Source organism: Salvelinus namaycush, chromosome 35 (assembly GCF_016432855.1).
Source record: "Salvelinus namaycush isolate Seneca chromosome 35, SaNama_1.0, whole genome shotgun sequence".
In the NCBI taxonomy this organism is placed as follows: domain Eukaryota; kingdom Metazoa; phylum Chordata; class Actinopteri; order Salmoniformes; family Salmonidae; genus Salvelinus; species Salvelinus namaycush.
Window position 1 is genome coordinate 27,861,698 of NC_052341.1, and position 10,232 is coordinate 27,871,929.

Here is a 10,232-nt window from a genome sequence, read left to right on the forward strand (position 1 = left end):
GTACATTTACTACCACTCTTAGTCTTCCCAATCTGAAAGTCATTCTGAATTCAGGTTGTGGCTGAATAAAAATTCCAAATGTTGGATATCCCCACTCTGGCTGGATTCCAAAAGAAATTCCACATTACTTTGCAAGCTAGCATAATGTGACTTGCAGGCCTGAAGTAGTCTGAAAACCACGAGTTTCAGGCCACTGTATTAGGATGAAACTAGACACACAGAATAAGGCCTTATGAAATAGTTCTTTTATTGGGTCATTTAATTTGAACAAAAAATATTTGCTTAGGATCTCACTTAGTCAAGGCCACATGACAAAGTGGATGGTTGCAACTCTACAATTCACTCGAAAGGCAAGGCACTTTGGGAAATATGTCAATAAGGCTTTAGTTTACGCTAACCAGTGTGTTAACTTAACACTGAAAAGTGTGGAACCATATAGACACTGGACTAGTGTTAAACTTAAAACTCTAAGTGTAAATTTAACACGGGAGAATTTGCTGTGTAGTGAAAGAGGAAAGATTTATACACCGTAAAATATCTCTAGCGAAGATTAACCACACAACTCTCAAACTTTTCTTGTAGAATTTAAGAATTCAAAGGCAAGCCTCTGGCTGTATGGTTCTCATGGGTGTTTTCTCTTCTTCCAAATGTCTTCAGGAAGATGTGTCGTCAAATATCTCAGAACACTTGAACTTGAGCTTACAATTAAATGATCATGCCCAAGAAGCCGATGTTTGGAGGATATATTGGCACGGGTGTTGTTAGGCAAACCCTGCCAATATATCCTCCAAACACTGGATCCGAGGGCATTATCACTTTTATACAACAGGTTACCAACATATTCAAATAATGATTGACATATTTTAATTAAAAACATTATTTTGATGAATTTATTTCCATTTCCATACTGGCTGGCAACGTTTCTATCCCTTGCTTGCTAGCTAGCCAACTACGGCTAACTTACTGTCACATCCAAAAGTGCAGCCAGAATAACAGAAAAGTAGCTACATTTGCATTTGTTTAAGCTGTTTTCTAGTGACATTTATTTGGATACAACCATAACAATGAGCTAATGAGGCGTAATTTTGCCTGGCATAGAAAATTTGCTTACTCGTCAGGACACTGTTATTCAAAGAAGCTAGCCAACAACACAGCTACAGTAACACAATCACTTCAAACTGAAGCTGGAAAGACAGCAAATTAGCTAAATTTCGTTTTACCTTTTTCAATTTACATTTTTTTGTATATATCCATAAAAATGATGCCAGCTGATTTACGATTTCGACTGGCTGAGGAATGCTGCCTGCCTACCTGCTTGTCTGTCTCGTCCCGACTCCCGACACGTTCATTACCATGGGACAGCAGGAGAGTGAGGCAGGTGTGCCTAGTGGTTAGAGCGTTGGGCCAATAACTGAAAGGTTGCTAGATCGAATCCCCGAACTGACAAGGTAAAAATATGTCATTATGCCCCTGAACAAAGCAGTTAGCCCACTGTTCCTTGGCTGTCATTATAAATAAAAAATGGTAATTAACTGACTTGCCTGGTTAAATTAAAATAAGTAGTGGAGATTATGTTTGTTAAGTAGTACACTAATACACTTAGGTTGGAGTCATTAAAACTCGTTTTTCAACCACTCCATACATTTCTTGTTAACGAACTATAGTTTTGGCAAGTCTACTTTGTGCAGGACACAAGTAATTTTTACAACAATTGTTTACAGACAGATTATTTCACTTATAATTCACTGTATCACAATTCCATTGGGTCAGAAGTATACATACACGAAGTTGACAGTGCCTTTAAACAGCTTGAACAATTCCATAAAATGATGTCATGGCTTTAGAAGCTTCTGAAGGGCTAATTGACATCATTTGAGTCAATTGGAGGTGTACCTGTGAATGTATTTCAAGGCCTACCTTCAAACTCAGTGCCTCTTTGCTTGACATCATGGGAAAATAAAAAGAAATCAGCCAAGACCTCAGAAAACAATTTGTAGACCTCCACATGTCTGATTCATCCTTGGGAGCAATTTCCAAATGCCTGAAGGTACCACGTTCATCTGTACAAACAATAGCACACAAGTATAAACACCATGGGATCACGCAGCCGTCATAACGCTTAGGCAGGAGACGCGTTCTGTCTCCTAGAGATGAACGTACTTTGGTGCGAAAAGTGCAAATCAATCCCAGAACAACAGCAAAGGACCTTGTGAAGATGCAGGAGGAAATAGGCACAAAATAATCTATATCCACAGTAAAACGAGTCCTATATCAAAATAACCTGAAAGGCTGCTCAGCAAGGAAGAAGCCACTGCTCCAAAACCACCATAAAAAAGCCAGAATACAGTTAGAACTGCACATGGGGACAAAGATCGTACTTTTTGAAGAAATGTCCTCTGCTCTGATGAAACAAAAATAGAACTGTTTGGCCATAATGCCCATCGTTATGTTTGGAGGAAAAAGTGGGATGCTTGCAAGCTGAAGAACACCATCCCAACCGTGGCAGCATCATGTTGTGGGGGTGCTTTGCTGCAGGAGGGACTGGTGCACTTCAAAAAATAGATGGCATCATGAGGCAGGAAAATGATGTGGATGTATTGAAGCAACATCTCAAGACATCAGTCAGGAAGTTAAAGCTTGGTCGCAAATGGGTCTTCCAAATGGACAATGACCTCACGCATACTTCCAAAGTTGTGGCAAAATGGCTTAAGGACAACAAAGTCAAGGTATTGGAGTGGCCATTACAAAGCCCTGACCTCAATCCCATAGAAAATGTGTGGGCAGAACTGAAAAATCTTGTGCGAGCAAGGAGGCCTACAAACCTGAGTCAGTTAAACCAGCTCTGTCAGGAGGAATGGGCCCAAATTCACCCAACTTATTGTGGGAAGCTTGTGGAAGGCTCCCCGAAACGTTTGAACAAAGTTAAACAATTGAAAGGCAATGCTACCAGATACTAATTGAGTGTATGTTAACTTCTGACCCACTGGGAATGTAATGAAATAAATAAATGCTGAAATAAATCATTCTCTCTACTATTATTCTGACATTTCACATTCTTAAAATAAAGTGGTGATCCTAACTGACCTAAAACAGGGAATTTTTTACTCTGATGAAATGCCAGGAATTGTGAAAAACTGAGTTTAAATGTGTTTGGCTAAGGTGTATGTATACTTCCGACTTCAACTGTAAATGACCTGGCTGGGCTGATTTGACAGTGTATTGTGAAGTCAGATGGAACAGAGTAAATAGACATTGTAACGTTGTAGATTTAGCCGGTGGAAACTTGTGGAATAGACAACGGCTAGAATTAGGTTTTAACCAATCAGCAATAACTATAAATGAACATCCTTACACTTCATGGTCTTGAGAAATTCCTGCAAGATACATGAATACATGAGGTTCATTGGCTCAAGAAGCATCAATGTTTCGGGAGTCAATTGACCTTTGTTTGCATGTAAAACAATATTTTCTAGGAATGTGTTTAAAATGAGAGAAATAGGTCACGAGTGGTGCAGCAGTCTAAAGCACTGCATCTCAGTGCTAGAGGCGTCACTACAGATACCCTGGTTCGAATCCAGGCTGTATCACAACCGTCCGTGATTGGGAGTTCCATAGGGCAGTGCACAATTGGCCCAGCGTCGTCCGGGTTTGACTGGTGTAGGCCATCATTGTAAATAAGAATTTGTTCTTAACTGACTTGCCTAATTAAATAAAGGTTACATTTAAATTCAAATAAAAAAGATTATTAAAGGTTCCCTGAGGAGCACTTATTGGTCTCTGGTGACCTCAGAAAGGATAAATCGCACACAGGCAGATTTACTCTATATATACACTAAAATGTACAGGACATATTTGACAGTATACAGTATAAACTGCTGACAGATAATGTTACAGTCTTGGAGTACGTCAAGACCAGGCAAATTCAAATCTAAACCAATTCCTTAAACTGTGTGAAATGTGAATACAAAGATGTCTTTTCATTGAAGTATGACTCACACCAACCCACACAAACTATGATAAATCAGAGCAGTAGTCAATCGTTATTCGCACCATTCTCTATCATTCATATCATCTGCCTAGTACTTTCACAACAATACCCTGCTGTTGCAATGCCTATTACTTTAAAACAAATATTGTGTTGTAATGCATTTTTATGTAATGCTGTTGTTGTAATGCTGAGAAGCTCAAAAACCTCAATGACCCAAACCTTTTCAAACCTTTTCTATTTCAAAGGTTTTGACGCAGTACCCAACACATTATTCACATTCACTAAAAGCTGTTTGGATCTGTATGTAAAACACATACAGTAATGACTTACAGTAGACACATTGTTTAATTGCATGCATATATAATACTGTGTTCTTCCTCTACTCAGCATATATTCTTTGTGTTTTGTGTCCATGAAGCCTGCCATTAGAATATGTAATCATTTTTATGTCAACGATAAAGATAAGTGTTATTGCGCAATGGCAAGGTCGTCATGCAGAATTTCCTTTCTGCACAGGGGTGGCGTCAGGGAGATTGGTTTGGGCAAGATGATCAGTATTATCCTTTTGAAAGGCTTCAGGGAAAATAAAGAGGTTGATTGTAACATCTTTGTTTTTGGACATCTGTGTTCCATTTTAGTGTTTGTCTGAAGATATTATCGCAAGAGATAAAATTCACATTATTTGTATACAGATTTGTTTGGGGTGGTGGGAAAATGTTGGGGAAAATAGAGAATCTCTTTTTCCTTGTTCAAACATGTGTGTTGACGTAGAAAGTCATGTTTGCTGTCTTGTGGTGGATAAGTGTTTGTGGGATTGGCCACAGGCCACTTGTGTATGGGGAGAGACTGAGTAAGAGAATTGAAAACTGGAAAGCAGTCAACCTCAGACATGTTTGGATCTGTGGTCAATACTAATGCGATCGGGCATTCAGAATATTTCGAACAGTGGTTATATTTTTGCTCTCCTAGTCCACTAATACAGATGTAGGATCTTAATTTGAGCTAGTTTGCTACATCAGGACAATAATCCTACAGCAACAGAAAATGTGAATTATTATGTGGATTATAATTAATGGTCAATCTTTGTAGGGGAAGATACATTTTACGTTAGGGCAATTAGAAATGTACAACTTCAGAAGCCTTTTTAATCCTTGAATACACTACACTTTTGTATTTCCTGCAGTACAGGAAAATAATTGTCAGCAAAAGAGTGATCAAAATAAGATCCTATGTCTGCAAGACTCATCTCAGCCTGAGTACTCACCATCATAGCAAAACATAAACACCATCATTCTCAGGTATTACCCATTAGCAATGTTGTTCAGATTTGTTTTAGAAAGAGACAGAGGATCTTAGGATACATACATCGTACTTCTAGTTGTCTTTAAAAGTGAACCATGAATAGCAGACATGAAATAATATAATATTCTCAATCTGTGTGAGTGATATTGCTTCAAACAGTGGTTCACCACTTTGTGTTCCCCTGTGACTCAGTGATAAAACAAAGCCAGTGCCTCTTCTAACCTTAAAACAGGCTTGACCACAACCCATGGGCCAGTGGCGACCCCCAGTGGGCTGCAAACCACTATCTTGAAAACACTGCTCTAAACGCTATCATAACATTCACAAAGAATCCTACATGTTCACAAAGATATCATCAGAAAATGTCATAGGCCAGGAAATGAGTGTCTGATGGCTCTGTTTTGTCTGCAGAATTATATTGTTCCTTCTCCTGTTCGGGAATTCTCAATTGTCAATCTCAGGAAGATGTCCTTTTCCCTTTTTAGATGAGGCTTTGGCGAATTCATATTTGGTTTGGAAGTGTGGATGGGGGCAAGGTTGATTACTGCACTTGTATAAATAGTGGACTTCATTCTGTATTTCCCCTCGCGGGGAGGTCAGGAAATGTCTGCATCCTGTCACCAGTGGATTTTGGCACAACTTTCACCTGATTCCAGTAATATAGACCACATGATTTATGAGTAATCTGCCTCTTTAAAGTGTCTCGAGCCCTAATGGAACACTACTAGAAACATGCATCAATATAAATCTCTTTGGTGCACGGTGGTACACTCATTGGTTTCAAATTATTGTGCGCAAATTATACTTATGTATATATGCATCATATGAAACCATCATGGTTGTTCTGCATGCAGCATTGCTGTATCTGAAAACAGCCATCTCTATAAATCAACAACATCGTATAAACAAATAGGCTTACGTACAGAAGACTGTAGATTAATGAAAGCGAGCCACACACATATTTAGGTCATAAGTTTTATTACATCTTGTTTTGTAACTAAAATGTTGGGGGTTATCTCTTGTTAATACTGCATACAGCTTGAAACAGCTGAACATTTTGTTCTGTGATGCTCACCCAGTAGCACTGAGAAGTCAACACAAACATTCACAATAGTTTTCAGTCATTCAATCCCAGTCAAATTAACTAGCATCACAGCTCTAAACTGGTTAATGTAACTGTTTTTTTTTTATTTGAGTCCATTGCATGAATCTTTAGAGAGAACTTTCATGTACAACAGTCATAGAAAATCTGCTGTCAGGCTATGCCATAATAAATAACACGTTTAATTAAATAAATAACTTAAATACAGCTTTATCTTTACTATGCTAAATAACATCAGCATATAATACAATATATCACAAAGTGATGCTCTCTGCATCCCATCCTTTTAACATAAAAGATATTCAAGATGTCCAATTGCACTTTCTTCTGTGCACAAATTCAGTCTGAATGCTTGTGCAATGTCCCCAAAACCCTGTCCCAGTGTGTGAAGTACGGAGCATAGTTGGACTTGAACTTCAGATGGTGCAGGTCGTGGTGTGGAGCTCCACCGTAGAGCCCAAAGGGCACCAGTCTATGCGTGGACCAGGGCAGGTCATAGCCAGAGTGGTCCTCCACAGAAAGCCAGATATTCAGAACATAGAAGAGCATCTCTGTCAGAGGGTGGCAGCCCAGCAGCAGAGGGTTGACCCCAGCAAAGAATCCCAGTGACAGGGTTTCCCAGGCCCCAGAGTACTCAGTGGTCAGGGCGAAGGTGGATGTGTGCTTGTGATGCACCTTGTGGAATGTCCGGTACAGCCAGGGCACCTTATGGTGCAGCAGATGCCAGATTAAATATTGAAAGTCGAACAGCAGGAGGCAGGCGACCACGTCCCAGATGAGACGCAGCGTTCCAGGGGCCTCGGGCATGAAGCTGGCTGGTCTCCAGAACCAGTGCAGCACAGTGAGAGGGAAGAGGAACACTACATGGTTGTAGAGGGAGTGAGCCAGGCAGCTCCACATCATGGTCCAGGAGACATGGCTATTCTGCTGGATCTTAAAGGTCCTGATCCAGGCCAGCCTGGGGGAGAGGAGGTCCAGCACCACGAAGGGCAGGCAGAATGTGAGGTAGACACTGAGGGAGAAAAGCACAGGGAAGAAAGGTGATCTGAGCCACGCATTATATCCCAGTATGAAGTCCCATAGGCTCTGTAGAAGCATTGTGTTCAGTCTTGTGTGTGAGCTTGACGTGCGTGTTTAAACAACCTCCTGCAAAAGATCTCCCTTTTTATGAGTTCTCTGTGAAAAGTATCCGCCCACGGATGTCCTTATATAGCCTTACTAAACTTCCTGTTAACTTCTTACAGTGTCTTCAGAAAGTATTCATACCCCTTGACTTATTCCACACTTAGCTCAGTTATCTGATTCGGAGTATGATTGTTCTGTGTGCCTGCAATGAAAATCTCAATACAATCATTAAAAAAATACATTTATAACCAGAAATGAGTGTTATTCTAAGCTAAGGTATATCAAGCTAAGGTACATCAAATGAGGTGGGTTGAACATTTTTATTTTGCCAGGAGCAAACGACGTGGTGAGAGCTGATGGAGGTCTGACCCACTGACAGTCAGAGAGACTTTACCACTGTTACAACAGAGCCGTGACCCTCTGATGACTTAACCTGTGTAGCAGAATTCCTGTGAGAGCTGAGAACTAGGCATAGTGACTATGCAAACAGTAGGTGGTGCTGTTGATTGCTTTCTGTTTCCATTCCACTCATTTGCCTTCTATTCACATTCCAATGTGTGATGAAAGGAACTTTCCATTCGTCAGTACTAGGGATGTGTTCCTGAACAGTATTATGTCAGTGCCAGAGGTCAAACAGAAAATGAAACCTCTCATTCCGGATGTTGAATGGTCGACTGCCTTGGTATTTAGAGTGAATAGCTGGATAATAGACCATTAGTCATTTATGATCTATCAAGCCCTGCTCTTGATAAACATCTGTTCACAAAACCACAGTAATTACAACATTTTGTATGCATTATGAGGATGTCAATAGCACTTTCTGTAAACTGGATGTGGCAACTAACTAGGGGTTAGTTGGGATTAAAGTTCATCCTCATCTCCACTTAAAATTCTATCCACCTATCCTATGAATCACAAGGAGAGAGTTGGAGTGAGTCATGTGGTGACTCTCCCTTTCTGAGTGTAACGGATGTGAAATGGCTAGCTAGTTAGCGGGTACGCGCTAATAGCGTTTCAATCAGTTACGTCACTTGCTCTGAAACCTAGAAGTAGTGTTGCCCCTTGCTCTGCAAGGGCCACGCCTTTTGTGGAGCGATGGGTAACGACGCTTCGTGGGTGACTGTTGTTGATGTGTGCAGAAGGTCCCTGGTTCGCGCCCGTGTCGGGGCGAGGGGACGGTCTAAAGTTATACTGTTACATGAGGTAAGGTGAGTTCAGTTCCACTTGTCTTGACTGGTTCTTTGGTGTCAACTGAGACCCTCCCATTCCCGGGAAAATCCAGTGTGTACTTTCCAAGCTTATCCCACGCACAATGGTTACATTCCGAAACCTCAATTCTGATCATATCTGTGGCAGTGCCGACTGGATCTATGGGTTTACTTTGGCTCCCCCCTCCGTCACACAATCTGCCTTAGTGAACCACTTTACATGTATCATGTTACACAGATGTTGATCTATACACAGCAAATTGGCCAGTGTTAACTAGTGTTGATTTTTCAGTGTAACATTTCTAGTGTTGATTCAGGTGTTACATGAACTCTGTAAATCTGTCCTGTACAGCCAGGGCACCTTGTGGTTCCATATGTGTGTACATATGTGTGTATGGTATGCTTGAGATACTATTAATAGGATGGTGCATACACGTTATCTAAATTTCGATTCAGTTGTTGATAGTTGGCTGTTTTTTATTCACATAAAAAATACTTTGTTACATGATAAATAGCTATTTGGCAGAATAGAAACTCATGGCAATCACGTATCAGTTTCGTTTTCGTCTCTGCAAAATATAAATAATATGCCAGGGAGTGGCTAGTTCAAGTGTCTGTGCCAATTATTTCTATATACACTACATAACTTCCAGGGGGCGCTGTTTTGAAGCCTCCATCTTGGCACTCCACCGATGTAAAAAATATTTAGGAAGCTATAGAAATGCATTTATTGTCTACATTCATTTTTGCCATAAATGTATTATATTACAGACACTTTAATGCATACTTTGAAATTATATTATGTGAGCTAACATTAAAAAAACACAGATAAATATATATAAACATTTTCCTTAAAGTAAATTTTTTGAGATAACTAATGTACTGTTACCATTACAAAAACAAAAATACTTAAATACATGTAATTTTGTCCTTGAAACATTGAATTGAAATACTGTAAAATTCCATTAATTCCTATGGAGGACTGCTCCTACTGGGGAGTGCCAATACTGCCAACCGGTGGCTTCAAAGCCTCTCAATGGTCAATACATAGAAAAATCACAATCCAGGGTTTATATACATTATTGGTTTGCACTAGTCTCAGATTTTTATTACCTCAATACTGTGGTCATATATCTTATCTGCCATCGAAAATAAAACGAGGTAAGAATTTGACACCAATTGTAAAATAATTGAATTACATGCACATAATCTATCTCTCTGAACTACTTGATATCACAATAACAAACAATGCTGTTGTGTTGAAGATGAGGATTATTATGACTGTTAACAATGATAACAACGTTGGGCTAGTAATAATATAATAACTTATAATAATTTGTATTTTTTCTTTTTCCTCACAGAGGTCAAAGCAGATATGGAAGTCAAGCTGAAAGCACTTGAACGTCACTTTACACGGGGAATAAAAAAGGCTGACATTAAGGATAAAAGCGAAGGTGGAGGTCTGCATCCGTCCCTTCTCCAGAGCCGTGGATCTGAAGGCCTCCAA

General features: G+C 39.8%; 1 protein-coding gene across 1 annotated transcript; it reads right to left on the reverse strand.

Moving 5' to 3' along the window:
• Positions 1-6,258: 6,258 nt before the first annotated feature.
• On the reverse strand, positions 6,259-7,513 carry LOC120029768 (cholesterol 25-hydroxylase-like protein). The gene has a single exon (XM_038975040.1). It carries the CDS (start codon positions 7,488-7,490, stop codon positions 6,732-6,734), a length of 759 nt encoding a protein of 252 aa, XP_038830968.1. The 5' UTR covers positions 7,491-7,513; the 3' UTR covers positions 6,259-6,731.
• Between the last annotated feature and the right edge of the window lie 2,719 nt (positions 7,514-10,232).